This window comes from Dipodomys spectabilis, unplaced genomic scaffold, assembly GCF_019054845.1.
Source record: "Dipodomys spectabilis isolate Male_0828 unplaced genomic scaffold, ASM1905484v1 ptg000080l, whole genome shotgun sequence".
Taxonomy (NCBI): Eukaryota; Metazoa; Chordata; class Mammalia; order Rodentia; family Heteromyidae; genus Dipodomys; species Dipodomys spectabilis.
Genome location: NW_024870757.1, coordinates 878,798 through 900,026, shown reverse-complemented (window position 1 = coordinate 900,026; position 21,229 = coordinate 878,798). Strand labels below are relative to the sequence as shown.

General features: G+C 58.1%; 3 protein-coding genes across 6 annotated transcripts; 1 reads left to right on the top strand and 2 right to left on the bottom strand.

The window, feature by feature from the left end:
• The first annotated feature begins 4,199 nt into the window (after positions 1–4,199).
• Positions 4,200–14,953, top strand: Leng8 (leukocyte receptor cluster member 8). Of its 4 annotated transcripts, none has more exons than XM_042683262.1 (16): positions 4,200–4,308; positions 6,298–6,390; positions 6,923–7,088; positions 7,459–7,560; positions 8,148–8,258; positions 8,914–9,166; positions 9,405–9,546; positions 9,755–9,958; positions 10,336–10,614; positions 10,699–10,839; positions 10,984–11,266; positions 11,576–11,677; positions 11,762–11,830; positions 11,932–12,061; positions 12,141–12,348; positions 13,721–14,953. In XM_042683262.1, exons 2-16 carry the CDS (start codon positions 6,353–6,355, stop codon positions 13,881–13,883), a joined length of 2,391 nt encoding a protein of 796 aa, XP_042539196.1. In that variant the 5' UTR covers positions 4,200–4,308; positions 6,298–6,352; the 3' UTR covers positions 13,884–14,953. The 4 variants fall into 4 exon arrangements, with proteins under 4 accessions (XP_042539196.1, XP_042539197.1, XP_042539195.1 ...); XM_042683263.1 differs by having other exon boundaries at positions 4,200–4,323; positions 9,408–9,546; XM_042683261.1 differs by having other exon boundaries at positions 4,200–4,323.
• Leng9 (leukocyte receptor cluster member 9) lies at positions 14,744–16,459 on the bottom strand. The gene has a single exon (XM_042683312.1). It carries the CDS (start codon positions 16,339–16,341, stop codon positions 14,983–14,985), a length of 1,359 nt encoding a protein of 452 aa, XP_042539246.1. The 5' UTR covers positions 16,342–16,459; the 3' UTR covers positions 14,744–14,982.
• Cdc42ep5 (CDC42 effector protein 5) lies at positions 16,347–17,138 on the bottom strand. The gene is given in 4 exon segments (XM_042683166.1): positions 16,347–16,402; positions 16,705–16,914; positions 16,917–17,069; positions 17,072–17,138. Coding segments are annotated over 4 exon segments (486 nt in total).
• Between the last annotated feature and the right edge of the window lie 4,091 nt (positions 17,139–21,229).

The following is a 21,229-nucleotide window of genomic DNA, read 5'->3' as shown; positions in this document are numbered from 1 at the left end:
CCCCTGTAAGATATGTGAAAAGCTCAATAAAGGTGTACCCATGAAAGGGTCACAAATGAAGAGAATATATGGCCAGGTGCTGATGGCTCACCCTGTAATCCCAGCTACTCAGGAAGTAGAATCCAGAGGACTGCAGTTCAAAGCCAGTGTGGGCAGAAAAGTGTGATATTCTCTCTGAAATAACCAACAAAAAGCCAGGCCAGTAGTGTGGGTGAAATGGTAAAGCACCAGCCACACAAGCAAGTAAACAAGCGGAGTGAGTCAGAGGCCCTGAATTCAAACCCCAGTATCACCAAAAAGAAAGGGCATGTGCACATTGTTTAGCAGTGGAGGGGAGAGGGCTTTAGACAGAAAGATAATGTATTCAATGGGTCAGAGAGTAAAAAGGGAGACAGTAAAGCCAAAAGGCAAATTTACAATCTGGGAAATTATGTATGTTTGCTTTTTAACAATTATGGCAAGGAAATATGCTAAACACATAATATACAAAAGTTCCTTTAAGAAAATGACAAATGGCAGGTGCTGGTGGCTCACGCCTGTTATCCTAGTTTCTCAGAAGGCTGAGATCTGAGGATCATGGTTTGAAGTCTGTGGGAGATTCCTATCTCTAACCACTCAAAAACTGGAAGTAGAACTGTGGCTCAAAGTGGCAGAGCACTAGACCAAAGCAAAAGAGCTTCAGGGACAGCACCTAGGCTCTGAGTTCAAACCCCACAACCACCAAAACAAAGACAATATAAAAATTAAGTGAGTCTGGTACTGGGAAGGTGGCTCAGTGGTAGAGTGCTTGCCTTGCATGCATGAGGCCCTGGGTTCGATTCCTCAGCACCACATAAACAAAAAGAAAAAAGCTGGAAGTGGCGCTGTGGCTCAAGTGGTAGAGCGCTAGCCTTGAGCTGAAAAGCTGAGGGACAGCGCCCAGGCCCAGAGTTCAGGCTCCACGACCAGACCCAAAAAATTAAATAAAATAAGTGAGTTGAGCACCAGTGGCTCATGCCTGTATTCCTAGCTACTCAAGAGGCTGAGATCTGGATCATGGTTCAAAGTCAGCCAGGGCAGGAAAGTCTATGAGATTCTCATCTCCAATAAACTACTAGAAAACCGCAAGTGGTGTTGTGGCTCAAGGAGTAGAGTGCTCGCCTTGAGCTGAAGAGCTAGGGGACAGTGCCCAGGCCCTGAGTTCAAGTCCTATAACCAAAAAAAAAAAAAAAGACCGAGATGAATATTCAATGAACCAAAACTACCAAAAGCAGTAAACAAACAAAAGACATCTCACTCCTGCCTTTTTTTTTGGTCAGCACAGGGTCTTAACTCAAGGCCTGGGGTGCTGTCCCTAGGTTTTTTTGTTCAAGGCTAGTGCTCTACCACTGAAGAGCCACAGCACCATTTCTGGTTTTCAGGTAGTTTTAATTGGAGATAAAGAGTCTCAAGGATTTTCTTGCCCCTCCCGACTTCAAAAGGCAAGCCTCAGATCTCAGCCTCCTGAATAGCTAGATTGTAGGAATGAGCAACCAGCACCAGGTGACACTGGATTCCTAATGATCAGGAAATGTAATGCAGAACAAACAGAACTTCTTCTCTCCACTATCTGGTCATCACAGGATTTAAATGGGGCACTGGAAGAGCTTCCAAGCCTGTCAACTGCCACAACTGTTTGCATTAAAAATAAAGAAATCGGGGCTTGGAAGGTGGCTCAGTGGTAGAGTGCTTGCCTTGCATGCATGAGGCCCTGGGTTCGATTCCTAAGTACCACATAAGTGAAAAGAAAAAAGCCGGAAGTGGCGCTGTGGTTCAAGTGGTAGAGTGCTAATCTTGAGCTGAAGAGCTGAGGGACAGCGCCCAGGCCCAGAGTTCATGCCCCACAACCGGACCCAAAAAAAATAAAATAAAGAAATCGCCGAGCACAGTGGCTCACGTTTGTAATCCTAGCTACTCAGGAGGCTGAGATCCAAGGATCGAAGTTCAAAGCCAGCCCAGGCAGGAAAGTCAGTGAGACTCTTATCGCCAATAAACCACCAGGAAACCAGAAGTGGCGCTGTGGCTCAAGTGGTAGGCGCTTGCCTAGAGCTGAAGAGCTGAGGGACAGTGCCTAGGCCCAGAGTTCAAGCCCCACAACCAAATATAAAAAAAGAAAGAAATCTACTCATGGGCTGGGAATGTGGCTTAGCAGTAGACTGCTTACCATACATGCTTGAAGCCCTGGGTTTGATTCCTCAGCACCACATAAGCAGAAAAAGCCAGAAGTGGTGCTGTGGCTCAAGTAGTGCTAGCCTTGAACACAGAGAGGCTCAGGGACAGAGCCCAGGCCCTGAGTTCAAGCCCTAGGACCAGCCAAGAAAACAGAAAGCAAAAAAACTTCTCATCTAGGAGAAGATGGAAACTGTGCCTTGTATCCCCGAAATCCTGCTTTGGGGAACTGATTTCCAGAAAGAAAAGCACAGGCAGCTTAAGGTTTGTATTAAAAGTTGTCTGCACTAAAAACACTTTGATCAGCTAAACAATGGAAGCCAAAATCCATCAAAAAGAGAAGCCAGCAAGTGACTGAGCTCTCTGCAAGACAGCCTCTCCATAGGGACTGCAGACCAGATGCCGGAGCTGGGTGTGATACAAAGCATCTAGGCCACATCAAGAAGTGCCTAGGGCCACCTGGTGGATGCCCTGGCAAGTCACTTGACCTGTTGGATTCAACTGCCTCATCAAGCGGAGGAGGAGCATCATAAATCCAGGATACTCAGCTCTGCTGTGATGAGCAAAAGGAAGCCAAATGCAACATGATGCCTTTGGCCTTTGATTATTATGCCCCGATCCACCCAAAGAACATCAGAGGAAGACATATAAGAATTGGAGCCCAAATAAACTCTGGGGATTAGCTAAGAGCAATGTGCCAAAGTCAGTTTCTTATTCTTAACAAGGTGTGGTAATGTGACATGGTAGCATGAGGTGGGGCCTGGGCAGAGCATGTATGGCTTAGCAAAATTTTTTGTAAGTCTATAATTCCAGTCTGGGCACCAGTGACTCACACTCGTAATCCTATTGACTCAGGAGGCTGAGATCTGTGGATGGAAGCCAGCCCAGGCAGGAAAATCCATGACTGAGGGCCAGCCTTGGGTGGAAAAAGCTAAAGACCACCTAGGTCCTGAGTTCAAGCCCCAGTACTGGGACAAAATAAATACCTAAGATACAATAAATAAAATTCTTACTATTTGGGCTGGTAATGTGGCTTGGTGGTAAGAGTGCTTGCCTAACAGGCAGGAAGCCCGGGGTTTCATTCCTCAGCACCATATACACAGAAAAAGCCAGAAATGGCGCTGTGGCTCAAGTGATAGAGCGCTAGCTTTGAGCAAAAGAAGGTCAGGGACAGCGCCCAAGCCCCGAGTTCAAGCCCCAGGACTGGCAAAAAAATAAAAAATAAATTTTACTATTTGAAAACAAAGCTCAAGTTAAAAAGGATTAGGGGGTGGGTGGGAAAGGAAGAACTACCATCCTACCACTAACAATATAATGAACAAAGTTTGTAGCTGTCCAAAGACACTAGTGTTAGGGGAGGTAACTAGCTCTCGGTGTTTTGTCGCTGAGTGGTCTGGGCTGGAAAAATTCCATCCAGTCCCGGTGGAAAACAAAAGGGTGGCGGGGAAGGAAGAGGTTAAAGACTTGGTTCTATGGCCAAAACGTCGACGGCCTTCCAACCCTCCAGACCCTTGCCTTCGTACCAGGACCTCCCATGCCTGCCCCCCCCACACCTCCACACACACACAAGCCACGCTCGTTTCCAGCCTCCTGAGATTCGAACTCGCCCTTCCTCGAGCCCGGGGCACCATCCCAGGCTTATTTAATAAACTAGGGCCGCGTGCCTCTGGGTGGAGGGCTGTTCCTCACCCTCCCCAAGTTTCCAGCGTATCGTGCTCTCCCCGGGCTCCCACGTCACAACCCCACGGCCCCCGTGTACACCCTAGGGACAGATAATAAGGGTTACCGATTGCTGAGTCAAAACAAGGCGAGCAGCCCGGGCACACTCGGCCGCACGGGAAAGCTGCGTTTGTCCCTTCGGGGCTACCGTCCCAGCCCCGACTTCCGGCTTAACTTCAGGTGCTCATCGCGTCTGATTGCGTGGGTAGGAGGCGGGCTCAAGGCGAGCGGCGCCGTTCATTGGTTGCTGAGGGAGACAGGAGGCTGGCGAGTCGGCCACGTGACGTCAGGACGTCGCGGTTAGGACGTCGGAGCCTAGGAGAGCCAGCTGGGCGCTGGAGTATTGTCGTGACGGTGTTGCTGCCGCTTTGGGCCGTTGCTGACAAGTCCCGGGAGCAAACGGTCCTGACTAGTGTTGTGAGTAGCGGGTGGAGGGCGGGTGGGTCGCAGCGTCTCCTTCCGGCCTTACGCGTCGCCTCGCCGGACCTAGGCCTACCTCGTAAGACCAACGGTCGCCGCCCGAGCGTCGGCCGGGTGTGGCGGCCTGGAGGCGCCGCGATTGCGCACTGGGGACGGGCGCGCGGCCTCGGCTAGTGCGCATGCGCTGGCGCCCCACCTCACACCGCCGGAGCTCTGAGGCCCGGGACCGCGCCCTCCCTACCCCTCCATTCCCACCCCCTTTGAGCCAACGTTCTGTGGGCGCCGACGTTGCCCGGGGTGACCCCGTCGCGGCTTCTTTTTTTTCCGGGGGACAGCGCGCTGTTTCAGCCGCAGCATCGGTGGCCGCATCGGAACGACGTTTTCCTCCATCCGGCGGCCTCCTCCGCCCTCCCTGCTCCCGGTTCCGGTCCCCGGCTCGGCAGACCCGTGCAGGGGCAGGGACCTGACCCAGGCTCCCCGGACTTCACAACCGAACCCTCTCCTGTCCGAAGCCCTCCACCTGCCCTGTGTCCCCACTCGTGGCCCCTGCCTCCACCACCTCTCCAAGGCCTTGCCCTCCATAGAGAGTTTTTGGGTTTTTTTTTTTCTTCTTCTTCTTTCCATTTTCAGACTCCTGATCGCCTGTCTTCGACTTCTTCTAAGACTTTTCGCGTTCTCCAGTGCCATTTACCCATATTTTACTGTAAGCCTCTCGAGAAATTGAGTATCCTTAACCCTCGCTCCTTCACTTTCCTTCCAGATCTTCTCAAACCCTTTAATGATTTCCTAAGCACGTTTCCGGTTTCCCTAGGTATCCTAGAGCTTTCTCTCCAGACGTCCACCCAAGAGGCACCCTGTTGCCTTATCCCTGCTTCCAGGAACCTCCCATAGGAGTCTTTCCTTTTTGCAGTCCCTCCCTAGGTGTTTCTTGCAGACCATGTTTTTTCTTTTATTTTTCTTTCTTTTTTCTTTTTTTGCCAGTCCTGGGGCTTGAATTCAGGATCTGGGTGCTGTCCCTGAGTTTCTTTTGCTCAAGGCTAGCACTTAATCACTTGAGCCACAATACTACTTCTGGCTTTTTCTGTGTATGTGGTATTGAGGAATTGAACCCAGGGCTTCCTGCGTGCTAGGTGAGCACTCTTAACTGAGCCACCTTCCCAGCCCAAACCCTGTCTTTACATGGGGATGGCCTCCCGGACTTTCAACTTCTGCCTGCCTCTCAGGAACTTACAAAAATCCTCTTTTCCTCTTATCCATTTCCTCCATTCTCAGTGTTCCCCAGTCCCTGCTCCTGATGTCACAATGTGCTCTGAAGGATTCCCTCTCCCCAAGCACTGTCTTCCTGATGTATCCTCTCTGAACTTGTATTCTCTCTGTAGTCTTTGTAGATCTCTATCCTTGACTGACATCTCCACCTACTCTCTGAACTTCCCCTGGCCATTTTCAGGGTTTCACTCACACCTACCTTACCCCCAACTGGGTTTCAGACCCTTCTCTTTGTTTTCAAATCCTTCCTTTTCTACCCGGAGCATAGGGAGGATAGGGTCTTCCCCTCATACTTATATTCTGGCCTATTTCAAGCCTAGAATTGGAGTGTCTATCTGTTTGTCTTCTCTATTCCCCCTTTCAGGCGGGATCTCTCTAGCCCAGACTGATATGAATTTTTTTTTTTTTGGTCGGTCCTGGGGTTTGAACTCTGGGCCTGGGTGCTGTCCCTGAGCTCTTCAGCTCAAGGCTAGGGCTCTACCATTTGAGCCATAGCCCACAGTGCCACTTCCCTGATTTGAAATTTGTGATCCTCCTGCTTCAGCCTCCTGAGTGCTGGGTTCATGGGTACACCACCACACCTGACTTCTCTTCAGATTCTTTGCCAATCTCAGACTCTCCTCTTCCCACCTGGCTTCACACAGGTCTAGCTGCTTTTCTTCTTGCTTCTTATTAACTCTCCCTGACCCATTCTTTTCCCTACAGACAGTGAAAAGGCAGTCTGGCTCCCGAGGTCCACTCCTTACACCCCAAGGTCCAGATGACGGCCAACGTGGGTGACCAACGCAACACAGATTGGTTAGTAGGGATTGGGGGCCAGAAGCTAGTGAGTTAGGCAAGAGGAAGCCAGACCCAGAACTGGCTCTTGGTGGTACCTCACATAGCTCGGGGGATGTGATGCAGCCCTGCATGGATGGTGCCCTCTGCATTCACGTAGTTTTCACTGTACAGAGAATCATGATGATTCTTTCAAGCAGCTATAATCAGAAGGCTCCTATAGCAGTGCTGAGTGGTTTTGTTTCAAAGCAAGTGATATCAGCTAAAATTCACCAATTCCTTAAACACTGAGGCTTACTATGTACTAAGTCCTGTGCAAAGCTTTGTTTGTAGTGGTTACCCTTTCGTTTTAACACATGTAGTGCCCTAGGCCTCTGGGAAGGTAGCTATCTAAAGTACACATTTTCATTCATGTCTCACAGAAGCCAGTTATCAGTGTGGCGGAGTTAGGAAATGGAAGCTCGGTTAGACCTGAGATGCATGGCTGTTTGTTTCCTGCCCCTTGTCTGCCTGTGCGCAGTGGGAGTGCAGGCTGGCTTGGCTTTCCCTGCAGGGCTTCCCAGTACAGCATGGTGGCTGGGGCTGGCAGAGAGGACAGCATGGAGACCCCCATACACGAGAACCCAGAGTGGGAGAAGGCCCGCCAGGCCCTGGCTAGCATCAACAAAACAGGAGCGGCCAGTAGCTCCAAGGCCAGCAACACTGTGACCAGCGCCCAAGTGAGCAGACCACGCAGGCCCGGGGACCCTTGGGTTTGGGGGAAGGGCAGTGTTTGCCACAAGAGGGGAGAGCAAGCCACCTACATTGCAGGTGTTGGGTAAGGGCAGTGTTTGCTGTAGGAGGACATGGGGAGAGGTCCTCTGGCATCCACGCTTGGGTGTCCTGAGCAGAAATGTACGCAGATGGTTTTCTCTTACTTCGCTCTAATGAAGGCATAGGTTTTTCCTTGAGTTGGCTAGGGTGTGCATGAATGGGTCCTGAAGAGGGCTGGGCCCCCGGCTCTCCTCAGTTCCCTCCCAGAGCAGTTCTGCCCCTGTGGGGAGACCGCCTTCCTGGGGCCCTGCTGACAGACGTCCTCTGTCTCCGCAGTATGTTTCTCAGGCGGAAGCCTCAGCTTTGCAGCAGCAGCAGTACTACCAGTGGTACCAGCAGTACAACTATGCCTACCCCTACAGCTACTACTACCCCATGGTGAGTGTCCCCTGGAGGGGTGGCAGGTCCCAGCCCAGGAGTTCGAAAGCCCTTTGCCAGCTCACAGTCCAGAGCCCCCGGGTCCTGCCCACCCTCCTCCATGCAGTTGCCTTGTGATTGCCTCAGGGCTCAGACATTAGCACACACCCAGTTGGCTGTGCTCTGCTCTGCTGCAGCTCTCTTGCTTCCCTTGGTGCCCACCATACTTGGAGTCTAGTCCCACCTCTGTCCTCTGTCCTCTGCTCTGCTTTATTTTCTTTCATGGTACTTACTTTAGGGTAGGTTATGTGTTTATGCTTATACCTGGGCATCTGTCTCTACTGTAGACTTCATTAAATTGTGGGGTTTTGCTTTTTGTTTCTTTTTCTTGGTTCTCAGAAAAACTGGCACTTTCTGGGAGCCTAGTATAAGTGAGATGTAGGACTAATAGAAATTTTTCCTGTTTTCTCTTAAATATATGACTTGGTGCCTCTACAGGAGAGAACAGGGGTGAGGGGCCCATAGAGAGCTTTGGCTAGCACAGGGCTTTGAGCAGGCACCAGGCAAAGATGGCTTGCTACTAATCCAGCTCTCTGTGCCTCTGGCAGAGCATGTACCAGAGCTACGGCTCCCCTTCCCAGTACAGCATGGCCAGCTCCTACGGCTCAGCCACGGCCCAGCAGCCACCGGCTCCCCAGCACCAAGGGACTCTGAACCAGGTAACGCTGTGCCAGTGCCTACCTGTCAGGCACAAGCAGGAGAGGAGCTGGCTTTTGAGAGGACTGCCATTTCAAAAACAGCTTTCTTCCATTTTTCTTCTGCCACATAGCTCTGGAAGCAAACTATCAAGGCAGGCATAGGTCTTGGAAAGCCAGGGCTGCAGTACTGGGGATATACTGGGGTCAGAGGACTGAGGGTTGGTGCTGTCTGTCATGTGGCACCCTTTCTCTATTTTCTTCCCATATGTGCCTACTCAGGGCTGCACACATGCACACAGGGTACTGGCTTTGCACTTAATATGCAGCTTGGAGTGGGTGGAACCTAATGCGTGGGAGGTGAACACCTGCTTTTGAATTCCATCTTGCCCTGTTCCATGTAATTTAGCGTTATTACCATGTAATAGTGGGCAGGGGCCGCCACGCCCTCATAAGGGGCAGCTACTATGGGGAGGAGCAGGCAGGGTGCTGGCAGCAACTTAGTGAAATAGTTCAGAACTGGCAGTTGGACGTATAGCTGGCCACTTTGTCTTCTGATCTGTAGAAAGGGCTGCTAAGAAAAGTAGCACCCCATGGAGTCATTGAGAAGGGTAGGAGGGGGTCAGTGAGGACCAGGTGCTGTGACCCCCGTGCCCTCAGTACCTGCTTCCTCCTGCAGCCCCCAGTCCCCGGCATGGATGAGGGCATGGCCTACCAGGCCTCGCCCCAGCAGTTGCCCGCGGCCCAGCCCCCTCAGCCCTCCAACCCTCCACATGGAGCCCACACTCTCAGCAACGGCCCTCAGCCTGGAGCAGCCCCAGCCACCCAGCACAGCCAGACGGGGTCCTCTGCGGGCCAGGCCTATGGCCCACACACCTACAGCGAACCTGCCAAGCCCAAGAAGGGCCAGCAGCCATGGACCCGCATGAAGCGTGAGCTGCAGACGGACCTGGGGTTGGATGGCCAGGGGTGCTCCTGGATATGGGATATGGGGTTTGACCTGGGTCTTGTGTTGATGTGGTCCCGAGGGTTGGGGTAGGCCCTGGAACTAGGTTTCTTCTGCTCTAGACTCAGATCCCTCCTGCTCTTGGGCTTTGGTGCTGCATTCTCTGGAGTCCCGTGTGTCCCACAGGGGCCTCACTAATTCTGGCCTTTGCCACTCTTGCGCAGCAGCCCCTGGGACTGGAGGTCTCAAGTTCAACATTCAGAAGCGGCCCTTTGCTGTCACCAACCAAAGCTTCAGCTCCAGCACAGAGAGTCAGCACAGCAGTTTTGGGGCTCAGCCCAACCCTGAGAAACCCCAAAACCACAGGTGATGGTTGCCTCTTGTCTACCCACCACATAGACATTCTATACTGAACTTCTGTGCACCAGCTGACGGGGGGGGGGGGGGGGGGGGAGCTGTGCACTTCTCCCTGGGGCCATGTGGCACTTGGGGATGCGGCGCTTAGACTGTGTCTGGCCTCGGGTGCGGGGTGTCTCCAGGTGAGGGTTCAGCTGAGTCCCCTTTGCCTCCCCAGTGGGCCCTCAGCCCGGGGAAGCTTGTCTGGGAAGCCCGATGACTGGCCGCAGGACATGAAGGAATACGTGGAGCGCTGCTTCACGGCCTGTGAGTCAGAGGAGGACAAGGACCGGACCGAGAAGCTGCTCAAGGAGGTGCTGCAGGCTCGGCTCCAGGATGGCTCGGCCTACACCATCGACTGGAGCCGCGAGCCCCTGCCTGGGTCAGTCGGGGGGATGCTGAAGGGGGCTAGGCTGAGGGGGACCTGGGCCCCTTAGCTCCCAAGAGAAGTGAGCCAGCTGGAAAGCTGGATCCGGCCTGAGGACCAGGGCTGGAGATCCCTGTGCAGCAGGGCTCAGACCACAAGTGGTGGCGGTGGGATCCCGCGGACAGGCTTCAGGCTAGGGTTGGCACGGGTGGCTTGGTGCTGAGAGTGTCCCCGGACAGAGCCCTGGGCTTGCTCCCTTTCCTGCACTGCAGCAGCCAAGTGGCTGGGGTAAGTGCCTCCTCTCGGGGGCCTCATGGTCCTGGGTGGTGATGGGGTCTATGGTCCTCGGGGCGGGTGGCTGGTAGTAACGCCCTCCCCTGCTATGTCCTCAGGCTGACCAGGGAGCCTGTGGCTGAGAGCCCCAAGAAGAAGCGGTGGGAGGCCCCTAGCAGCCTTCACCCTCCCAGGGGGGCAGGCTCGGTGACCAGGGGCGGGGGTGCCCAGTCCCAGCGAGGGACGCCGGGGGCTGGGGGTGCTGGCCGAGCCCGGGGTAGCAGCTTCGCCAAGTTCGGCAACCGCAACGTCTTCATGAAGGATAACAGCTCTTCCTCCAGCACAGACTCCCGCTCCCGCTCCTCCTCCCGGTCCCCCACTCGCCACTTCCGAAGAAGGTATGCAAGCGAGCAGATTGGGTAGCTGGTTGGGGGGGGGCATTGAAGAGCTGCCAGAGGCCTGATTCCCGTGTCCGTGTGCAGTGACTCCCACTCGGACTCTGACAGCTCCTACTCGGGGAACGAGTGTCACCCTGTGGCCCGCAGGAACCCACCTCAGAAGGGCCGGGGTGGCCGAGGGGCCCACATGGACCGGGGCCGAGGCAGGGCGCAGCGCGGGAAGAGGTGAGGCTGCGGGAGGGGGGTGGAGGGGGGCTGTACCACAGGCCTGAGAGGGTGGGGGTCCACAGAGGCCGGCTGGCCAGCCTGCCTGCCGGGTAACTAGGCCAGGTGTGGCTGGAGACATGGCCTCCCCCACCTCCCTCCCAGGCATGATCTGGCTCCCACCAAGCGCAGCCGCAAGAAAATGGCTGCCCTAGAGAGTGAGGACCCTGAGCGCGAGCTGAAGAAGCAGAAGCGGGCAGCCCGCTTCCAGCACGGGCACCGCCGCCTGCGCCTAGAGCCCCTGGTGTTGCAGATGAGCAGCCTGGAGAGCGGAGGGGCTGACCCTGACTGGCAGGACCTGCAGATTGTGGGCACCTGCCTGGACATTACCAAGCACTACTTGCGTCTCACCTGCGCGCCTGACCCGTCCACTGTGCGCCCGGTGTCTGTAAGTCCCCAGGAGGATGAGTCTGCTTGCCACGGGCTGGTGCGAGTTCCCTGGAGCTGGCACAGGTGGGATGGGTTGGCATCCACCTTTGAGAGTCTGCTTTGCCAGGAGGCTCAGTGGGCCTCCCTGAGGCTCTTTCGCGTGTGTCCTGAACCAGGGTTGGGGGTTGGCACGTTGGCACTAATCCATGTCCACTGAGATTCTTCATTTGAAGAGTGGCCACGGTGGGCACAGAGGGCTGGCACAGCTGGCACGCATGCTGCGTGTGCCTGCCGTGGGGCCTCTCATCCTCCACGTGTTTCCTGCCAGGTTTTGAAAAAGTCACTGTGCATGGTCAAGTCGCACTGGAAGGAGAAGCAGGACTACGCGTTCGCCTGTGAGCAGATGAAGTCCATCCGGCAGGACCTGACGGTGAGGCCCTGCCCTAGCCAGCCCCACCCCGCCCATGCCACCCTGCTGGGCTCTGTGTCACACTGCTGTCTCCCCACTGCGCAGGTGCAAGGCGTCCGCACTGAGTTCACTGTGGAGGTGTACGAGACCCATGCCCGCATTGCCTTGGAGAAGGTACGCTTGTTGTGCCAGACCTGCCCTTTCCCTGCCTTCCCCTGCTGCCGCCCGCCCCTGCCTGAGCCCCATGGCTTCTCTCCTTCCATCCCTGCCCTCAGGGGGACCACGAAGAGTTCAACCAGTGCCAGACCCAGCTCAAGTCACTGTATGCGGAGAACCTGCCAGGCAACGTGGGCGAGTTCACGGCATACCGAATCCTCTACTACATGTTCACTAAGAACTCGGGAGGTGAGTGGCTTCCCTGGGCACGGGGTGCTGTGGCTGGGCACACTGCCTGCCATCTGACTTTCCTCCGTCTCTTGTGCAGATATCACCACAGAGCTGGCGTACCTCACAAGGGAGCTCAAGGCAGACCCTTGTGTGGCCCATGCTTTGGCACTGCGGGCAGCCTGGGCCCTGGGCAACTACCACCGCTTCTTCCGGCTCTACTGCCACGCGCCCTGCATGTCTGGTTATCTTGTGGACAAGTTTGCAGACCGGGAGCGCAAGGCTGCCCTCAAGGCAATGATCAAAACGTATGTGGCACCGCACGTGCGCGTTCGCCACCCTCTGCCGTGGCTCTACCTCACCTCCCTTCCACGCGCGCCTGGCCGGCAGCGTCCGCACTCCTCATACCCCCCGTCTCTCCTCCGGGTTTTCCTTCTGTTTCTTCTTTCTCCCACTATTCTGACTTGATTGTGGCATTTCCTTCCTGCCCTCTGCCTTCTTCCTGTTCCCATCAGCCTGGACTTGGTCTATGGTCACATCTTGCCAGGCTCTCGGCCTCCCTCTGAGGCCTCTTGTCTACCCGATGGAGCACCCGCTGCTCCACTCTAGACAGACCAAGAAGGATGGGGGCCAGAAACACGCAGGGACAGGCCAGCCACACGGGGACATTCATCCCCTAGGCTGTGTGTGGTTCTGTGGGGCTAAGGATTCCTTGGTTCCCACTCAGACCCACAGTTGCGAGTCAGGAGTTGTCACACTGTGCGGCCACACCAAGGGCACACTCAGGTGGGCAGAGGTGGGTATGCTGCTTAGCTACCGCGTCAGCGGTCGTCTGCCCCTTTGGTCTCAACAGGTTGGGAAAGCTAGTTCAGGAGGTTGGAGTTTGAGGGGGCACGAGGGCTCACGAAGGTGGTGGGAGCTATGCTGCTCATCCTTGAGCTTGCTCTGGCTCTGCAGGCTTGAGGAAGAGGCTGCTCCAGACAGGGGAGAGGTGTGAGGCCAAAAAACTTGCGGGTGCAGTGGCAGGCACGGGAGAGGTGGCAGCAGGACACTGTCCTCTGCACCTGGTAGGCCCCCCGACAGGCAGCAGGCTTGTGCCTTGCCTGTGAAGCTGGCCTTGGCTTTGGGGTAGACCCCTGGTCTGCCGCTGCCAGGAGGAGCCTGGAAGGTGAGCCAGTGTTGTGTGCAGGGCGGCAGGGCTGAGCAGGGTTTGCAGGCTGAACCCACGATGACCACTGCTGCCTTCACGGCTGGGGTCCAGTGGAATTGCCTGGAAGAAAGGGTCCTAAGCTAATGGGAGGTGTACACAACCACTTCTGGGCACGTGGGCCGAGTGTGCAATGAGGGTGTCATAGGGCCTCCCCACTTACACGCCAGCACTCTGGGCCCTCCCTCTGGCGCCTGCCCCCCAGCCACGGAGGTGCCAGCTGAGCCTATTCCCTCCCATCCCCTCCTTCCTGGACAGGTAAGTGAGGGCGAGGGGGGGGGCGCCACGGGGCACTGGGGCCATCACCCCCCCTTCAGGCCCCCCCCCAAGCCCTTGAGGGGGGCATGGGGAAGGGCTACAGGGACCATGCTGAGCAAACTCTGGGGGTTCCTGAACAGGGGGTACCAGCTCCCTGCTCATGGGCCCTCCCTGCCTGCCACCTGCCTCATCACGTTCTCCTCTTGTCTCCATAGCTTCCGCCCTGCGCTTCCAGTCTCCTACCTGCAGGCCGAGCTGGCCTTTGAGGGCGAGGCCGCCTGCCGGGCGTTCCTAGAGCCCCTAGGCCTGGCCTACACGGGCCCGGACAACTCCAGCGTGGACTGCCGCCTCAGCCTGGCGCAGCTGCCAGCCTTCTGAGCGCCCAGCCGGCCTGGCGGGGCAGGGCCAAGGCCTCCAGCACCGCCTTTGCGGATTTTGTTTTGAGCCATGGACTTGGGTTGTAAATTAATTTCCGGGAGTAGCTCCGGGAAGAGCCGCAGTCCCGTCTCCATTTCCCAGTGGAGAGTCTGTACATACAGAGATTTTTCTACGTTTTTATTTTTTGCCTCAGAGGGATGGATGGTGGGGGGAGGGTGGGAGGAGGGGTGGGGGCTGCAGGCTCTGTGCCCACCTCTCACCTCACACTAATGCTGTCTCAGTGTTTTTTCTCTCTCTCTCTCGAGCTCGTACTCCGGCACCCGACCTGCGCCCCGGCCCGTCCCATGCTGGGGGGCCGGTGGAAAGAAGACAGGCCGTCCGCCCGCACCCGCCGCAGTGGGCACCAGCCAGCCATGCCCGCTGCCTTGTCCGCCTCTTCAGAGACTCTTGTTGCCCAGCCTCGGGGCCTCAGTGTTTGGGGTGAGGGGAGCGGCTTAGAGACTATGTCCCATCCTTGGTCTCCCACCCCAGAAATGCCAACAGCACCAGCACCAGCACCATCCCCACCAGACCAGCGCACCACCCAGCCCTGAGGACTCCGAGGCCACCCATCGCGGGACCTTGCCGGCCGGGCCGCCTCGTCTCAAGTTGTATTAAGTTGTCTCCATGTTCCTCTCCCCTCTACCCCAATGTTTCTTCTGATTTTTTTTCCCCTCCCCTCCTCCCTCTCCCTGCTTTCCCTGGCTCAGCACAGGTAAAATGGTTACCCTCCTCCCACCCTCCCTCCCTGCCTCCATGGATCACCAGCTCACGTCATGTTTCCTTCTCTTTTCTTTGTATGTGTGTTTATTTAAGTTATATTTTCTTCTTCCCCCTTTTTCTTTTCCGCCCCCCCCTCCTGCCATGTAAGGGGAGGACGCGCTATGAGTTCGCACACAGCTGGACTGTCGGGCTGCTTCCCTTCTCTGCCTCCCCTCCCGCCCACCTCTCCCTTCCCTTCCTTCATTCTTTCCTTGGAGCACTGAGCACCATTCTGGAAGCTTGAGACAAACCAAAATTAGAGAGAGAGAGAAAAAAAAAAAAGCACTGTCCTTTGTGCTCAGGTGCATCTGCGCTCTGCTCTGGGCCATGAGCCCAGGGGAACCTCGGCCAGAGGCTGGAAGGCGCCCCCCGCCCGCCCCACGCGGCACAGCCAGAGGCCCCCTAGGGGTTGGCTCCCCAGCTCCACATCCAGGTCGGCCTCAGGCTCTGGGAGGCGGGTGGGGACCCCGCGTGGCACCTTGGCCACAGTGAGGTGCGGCTGAAGCCCCTCGAGGGGCCACACCACCCGCAGCCCCTCAGCCTCCAGCCGGTGGCTCAGGGCCCGGGCTGTGTCCGCTAGTGCGGGGTGTGGGGGCGCGCAGAATACGTGGGGGTTCAGGAGGACTAGCTCCCTGAACCGCAGCCAGCGGGGTGCGCCGAGCCCTGGAGTCTCCAGGGCCCTCCGCAGGGCCAGGACAGTGGCCGCCTCCTCCCCAGGCCCCGCCAACCGCAGGAGGGCCAGCGTCAGGTGCAGGGCGTGCGAGGGCACCAGGAAGGCGGCGCAGGCTGGGGCGGCCCTTACCAGCCGCGCCTGGGCCTCGCACACGGCTGCCCGAAGTCCGGGCTCGGTCACCAGCAGGGCCACGAAGTGGGTGGGCCGGGGCTGGCGTCGGGGCCGGCTTGCTGCCGCCGCACCCCACTGAACATCCAAAGACACCGCCTGCCCTCCGGGGTTGGCGGCTTCCCGTTCCCCAAGCGCCTCCAAGCCCAACTCGCCGAGCCCGGTCTGGTCAGCTTGGTCTTCTGGATGCTCCATGGCCGCCTCTGCCCTGTGTGTGTCCTCGGGGTCCAGCAGCGCATCCTCGCTGGCACCCAGCGCGCTCGTATGGGCGGGCCCATCCTCGTCGGCGCCTAGCGTGCTCTCATGGGTGGGCGCGTCCTCATCGGCGCCCAGCGTGTTCTCATGGGCGGGCGCGTCCTCTTCGGCATCCAGCACGTCCAGGATGGTGGGTCCCCGGCCACCGACCGAGCCCGAGCCGAAGATCAGGTCGGTGCGCGAGGCGCGGTCCCACACCAGGCGGCCGCGGAAGCGGAAGTAGCGAACTCGGTGCTGCGGCACGGCCAGGACGCCAGGCCCGAGCGCCGCCAGCGGCTCGTCCCAGCAGAAGGCGCTGAAGGGCTCCTCGCACACCCCCAGGAAGCGGTCCGCGTAGCCCACCGAGAAGTCAGCGGGGTCCAGGCGCGGGTCCCAGCGGATGCGCTGGATGACGGCCGCGGCTGTGCGTAGCGGCGGCTTTTTGGCCCCCGCCTCGGGCTGCGCCCCGCCGCCGGCCCCAGGGTGGGGCTGGCGGCAGCGGGCGCCCAAGCGGCTGGCCGGCGGGGCCGCGGGCTCCGAGGAGGGAACCTCTGACGGCAGCTCCGGTTGCTTGGCTGCCATGGGTGCTAAGGGCAGCCCCGGGACGAGACTGGACTGCCGCCCTGCTTGGTCCAGCAGCACCCTGGGGGGGGGCTGCGCTGGACACAGCACCCAGGGCCCGGGTGTGGCCCAGCCCCTGGGGCCCGCACTCCAGTTGTCGGAAACTTAACGTACCTGGCCCCGCCCCGGTTCCCCCCTCCCCCCAGTGTATGAACACGTGATGCGGTTCTCCCAGGCTTTGCACGTGCCCGGCTCCGACCTGCCCCAGCTCAAAGGTTGCCCTGCCTGGCCCCGCCCAGTTCCTTTCATTTGAATGCGCCCGCCCCTCCATGCCCCTGGCCCCGCCCCGGCGCGCGCATGCCCTCGCGCAGCCTTCAGAATCACCTGGACTTCGTTCCCAGGCTGGGGATGCACCCGCCACCTCCTTCCCTTCGCACGTCTCAGGTTCAAAACCTCCCCGCCGGACCACACCCCTGAAGCACGTCCCTGAAGCTCTGCGGAGCTCCCCAGCTCGTTCCCCCGCAGCTTGGCCCGGGGCCTGCGCACGCTCGGCGTCCATGACCCCCAGCACCGCGTCCAGCATGGAGGGGCCAGGGCCAGGTGGAAGGACAGCAGCGGGTCGGCATGCGCGCGGCTGAGGGGAAGGCAGGGCGCGGGGGGCGGCGCACCCCCGTGGCGGCTCAGGAACGAGGTGTCCCCGAGGGCGTTGCCGCCGCGCCCCACGTGCAGCGTGTGGCAGAAGTCGCCCAAGGCGCCGAGATGATCAGCGCGCCCCGCTTCCTGGGCTATGCGGGGCCCGGCTGCTTCAGCACCGGCATCTGCGGGGTGGGAGGAGGAGGACCAGGCAGTCAGCGAGGCCCCGCCCCCCACGCTGCGGATAGCCTGAGGCCTGAGGGTCCCCGCGGCCCCGGGGGTCGCCTGGAGGCCGGCCCGGGCAGCCCAGCCAGCCAGACCCAGGTCTCCAGCTGGCCGCCCCTGCTGTCTGTCACCTCCGCGGACCAAGCTCCTCTGCCCTGATGCGGGATTCACGGCGGGGCAGTGGTGACCTGGCCTGCAGCCCCCCCCTCCTTCCCTTCCTCCCCTTCTCCCTCCCCTCCTCCCTCCATGGAAGCTGGAAGTCACGAGCCACGGCTCTCTGGACCGTGGTTGCACGAGGACGTTTTCTGTCCATTTTATTTTGAAACTCCGAGCGTGGCTGCTGACCGAACCTCGATGCCAGGTCCACGGCGCGGGAGTGGGGTGGGGAGGAAGGGTCTAGAAGCCCTGGCCCGGGCCTTGGTGACCACGGTCCGGCCCTCACCGGCTCGGACAGGCTGGGGGCGCCCGGTCGCGTGCGCAGGCCGCTCTTGGGGGCCCCGGACGGCCGAGCCCCGTCTCGGCACCCGTCGCAGGGCGCAGAGGACGCGGCGGGTCACCCCGGCCCTCGGGTCCCAGCGCTTCCTTCCACTGGGGAAATAACCACCAACCGCCCCGACCTGCCCGACCGTGCTCAGACCGAGGAGAGGCCAGAGGCGGGAAGGGGCTGGGGTCAGGGGGTGAGAGACAGGGGCTGGGGGAACCCGGACTGGGGGACCCCGCCCGCGCCCGCCCCACCCAGCAAAGGAAGCGTCAGGGATTGGGGACTCAGCGCTCTCAGCGCCCAGGCCCCAAATCCTATGGGTTTATCCCACCGACCTATGGGTCCAGACCCAGCCTCCTCCCTCAGACCCAAGGGTCCAGGCCTCAGACTCAGGGGTCAGCCTCCTCCTTCAGACTCGGGCCCAGGCCCCAACCACTTCCCTCAGACCCGGGGCTCCAGCCACACCCCTGGGAGGCTCTGGCATAGTTCCCTTCTTGACCGGCACCCGGAAACTGAAGCGTCAGCCCCTGTCCCCTTGGGCAGCCATGGCTGGGCCGGGGTGGGGTGGACTGGGTCTGGCGTCAGACTCTGCCCTCTGCTCTGCTAGCGGGAAGGCCGCACCCTTCCCCGCCCTCCTTACCCTCACACCTTTGCCTCCAGGGCTTCCAGGACTGGAGCTGAGACTTTTCTGGACTGACTGGGGGGTTGGGAGGGGGGCAGGATGGGGCCTTCTGTCTGCACCCAGGGCACACGCGCAGAGCTGGGGGGAGGGGGGCGGGACACCGGGCCCCTCCCCTCCCCTTGCCCAGCTTGGAGAGTAATTTCTTCCAGTTTGCTGCTGTTGGGGCAATGAGTGTGCACACTGAGAGACAGAGGAGGGGATGGGGGAGGAGGGAAGGGAGACGAGGGAGGGGGGGAGGGGAGTCTGGGCCAGTCCAGGAAGGATGAGGTAGCCTGAGAGCCCTACACAGCTGTAGCCCTGCTGTGGGGTCCCCTGGATGGTTAATGGCACCCCGAGCCCCAGGGCCTGTGGGGAGGAGAGAGCCTGATTGGGGGGGGGGGGGGAGAGCAAGGCCGGGGTTGGGGCTGGAGGGCGCCGGTGGGTCTCCCATGAAGGAAGCGCCTTGTGCTGCCCACGGGACAGGAGGGGCCCAGGGTACAGGGCGAGCAGGGTGGGAGGCCGTGTGAGGCCCGCTTGGGAGCTGCAGGGGTCTGCCCCCCCCCCTTCTGCCGCAGGACAGAGCTGGCAGCAGGCATGAGATGACGAATTACAACGGGCCTGGGCTCCATGCAAAGGGTGAGCGGGCATAGTCCCCCAAAACTCGGGCATGGAGGTGCATCACACATGCTGCAGCTTTTTCTAACCTCTTCAAGTTCACAGACAACAACTTGAAGAGGCAGCGCGAGCACGGTGCAGCCGCCAGTTTGCCAACTCCTCTGTTACTAGGGTCCTAAAGACCCCACAGGGAAAGCCCTCCGCACAGCCAGCACAGCCCGCCTCTCCCAGCCACTTTCTGACCATGGCTTTGTGCTCCTGCACGCGCTAGTTTTCACTGCTCGTGCACTTACGACACGGGGCATGTGCGTGCATTCCTGAGGTACGCAAGGAGGAAGACGAAGACTGAGTCCTGGGAGTGAACTGTGAGTTGTAGGGTGCACAGGGCACTGGATTTAATGCTCAGCCATCCCCTCCACAGCTGCAGTTCATCACTATTTTGAACTAGGGATCTTTCCACATGCAGCAGACCCCACAACTACCTAGATGGAAGAGCAAAAGTGCAGGCAGGCAGAGCCTGGGGCAGGGCATCTGCAGAGGGCAACCAACATGTGAAGGAAAAGAAGTAGAACCCACGAGAGTCCCCACATAGGGTGGGGGAGAGAGAGGGAGGAGGAGGAAGAAGAGGAGCCTCTTCTTGTCTGGGAAGTAGAGCAGGGATGACAAAGGCAGCAGAGTGAGAGGGTGGTGGGATTGGGAAGGAGGGAAGGAGGAAGGAAAGGAAGGAGGCAAGGAAAGAAAGGAGGGAGGGAGGAAAGAAGGAGGGAGGAAAAGGAAGGGAAGAAGGGAAAGAGGGAAGGAGGGAGGGACCAATCAGAGTGGGAAAACCACCCACGGCCCCTGAGCAGGGAGGGGTGAGTGGTAGGCTCAAAGAAAGATCTGTTTTTCTGGAGGGTTTGAATACATTTCCTGTGTCCTTAAGTAAACTTTCAGTGCCACCAAGGATAAGTGGCAGGAGGGAGAGAGAGGAAGAGAGGCAGGTGGAAGGCGGGAGGAAGAGAGGGAGAGGAAGAGAAGCAGGAGGAAGAGAGGGAGAGGAAGAGAAGCAGGAGGAAGAGAGGGAAGGTGGGAGGAAGAGAGGGAGAGGAGGAGGACTTGGAGGAGGCCTAGTGAGTTCCGCTTGGCTCTCCCCCCACCCCAACCCCTTACCCAGACGCAGCCATGACCAACCTTCAGGGCTCTGAAGGGCATGGACCCGGCTGCACCAGCGCCGCCCTGCACTCCTCATCGTGCTCCACAGCCCTTAGTTGTGAAGGGCACTGGGGGACACTGTGAAGGGCTGGCCTGGGCACTGTCCTGGCACTGCAAGATGAACTCTCACCTCTGGGCTCTACCTCTCTACTCTTAGTCCGAACAACCCAAAGGCTTTCCAGACCGTTGTAATCGCTTTGGATTTCTGTAACAAAGTGGGTGATCTATAAACCAGTCCCCCCCACACGCTCTCTGTCTCTCTCTCTCTCTGTCTCTCTCTCTCTCTGTCTCTCTCTCTCTCTCACACACACACACACACACACAGAGCTGTGTGACAATTGGGGCGAGAGATGGAATAGGGAAAAGGAGGAGAATGATGGAGAGAAACCAATATTGAAATCCATGGTATCAGCTACACAGTGCTGGCTGAGGCCCATCACCCGGCTACTCAGAAGGCAGAGATTTGAGGATTCTGGTTTGAAGCTGGCCTAGGGAGGTAAGTTTACAAGACTCTTATCTCCTAGTAAACACCACAAATTCAGAAGTGGAGCCGTGGCTCCAGTGGTAGAGCTCTAGCCTGGAATGAAAAGGGACAGCACCCAGGCCTTGAGGTGAAGCCACTGGACTAAATCCCTGCCATGCAAAAGGAAGTAGACCAAACTTATGGTGGGCAAAGGAGGAGAAGAGATAAAATAAGATTTCAGAGCATTGCAGGAGATCCAGCCACCCAAGAGGGCTTCAGACAACCAATCAGGCAAGAGCAAAAAAGTAACACCCATGACACATTATGAATAAAACACAAAATACACATTTAAAAAATACTGCCAATAGGCTGGGAATGTGGCTCAGTGGTAGAGTGCTCGCCTAGCATTCATGAAGCCCTGGGTTCCATTCCTCAGGACCACATACACAGAAAAAGCCAGAGGTGGTGCTGTGGCTCAAGTAGTAGAGTGCTAGCCTGAGCAAAAGAACTGAGACAGTGCCCAGGTCCTGAGTTCAAGCCCCAGGACTGACAAAAAATTCTGTAAAACACATATATAAGCAAGCCCATGAGAATAACCACAGATTTCCTAACACAAAATTTTTTTTTTATTGTGAAAATA

What these genes read in the sequence shown, in the direction of transcription:
- Leng8 (XM_042683262.1), top strand. Translation starts at nt 6,353, where the DNA reads ATGACGGCCAACGTGGGTGACCAACGCAACACAGATTG. An exon ending in GACCAACGCAACACAGATTG is followed by an intron (nt 6,391 to 6,922) that starts GTTAGTAGGGAT and finishes CTTTCCCTGCAG; the next exon opens with GGCTTCCCAGTACAGCATGG. An exon ending in CCCGCATTGCCTTGGAGAAG is followed by an intron (nt 11,831 to 11,931) that starts GTACGCTTGTTG and finishes CCCTGCCCTCAG; the next exon opens with GGGGACCACGAAGAGTTCAA.
- Leng9 (XM_042683312.1), bottom strand. Translation starts at nt 16,341, where the DNA reads ATGGCAGCCAAGCAACCGGAGCTGCCGTCAGAGGTTCCCTCCTCGGAG.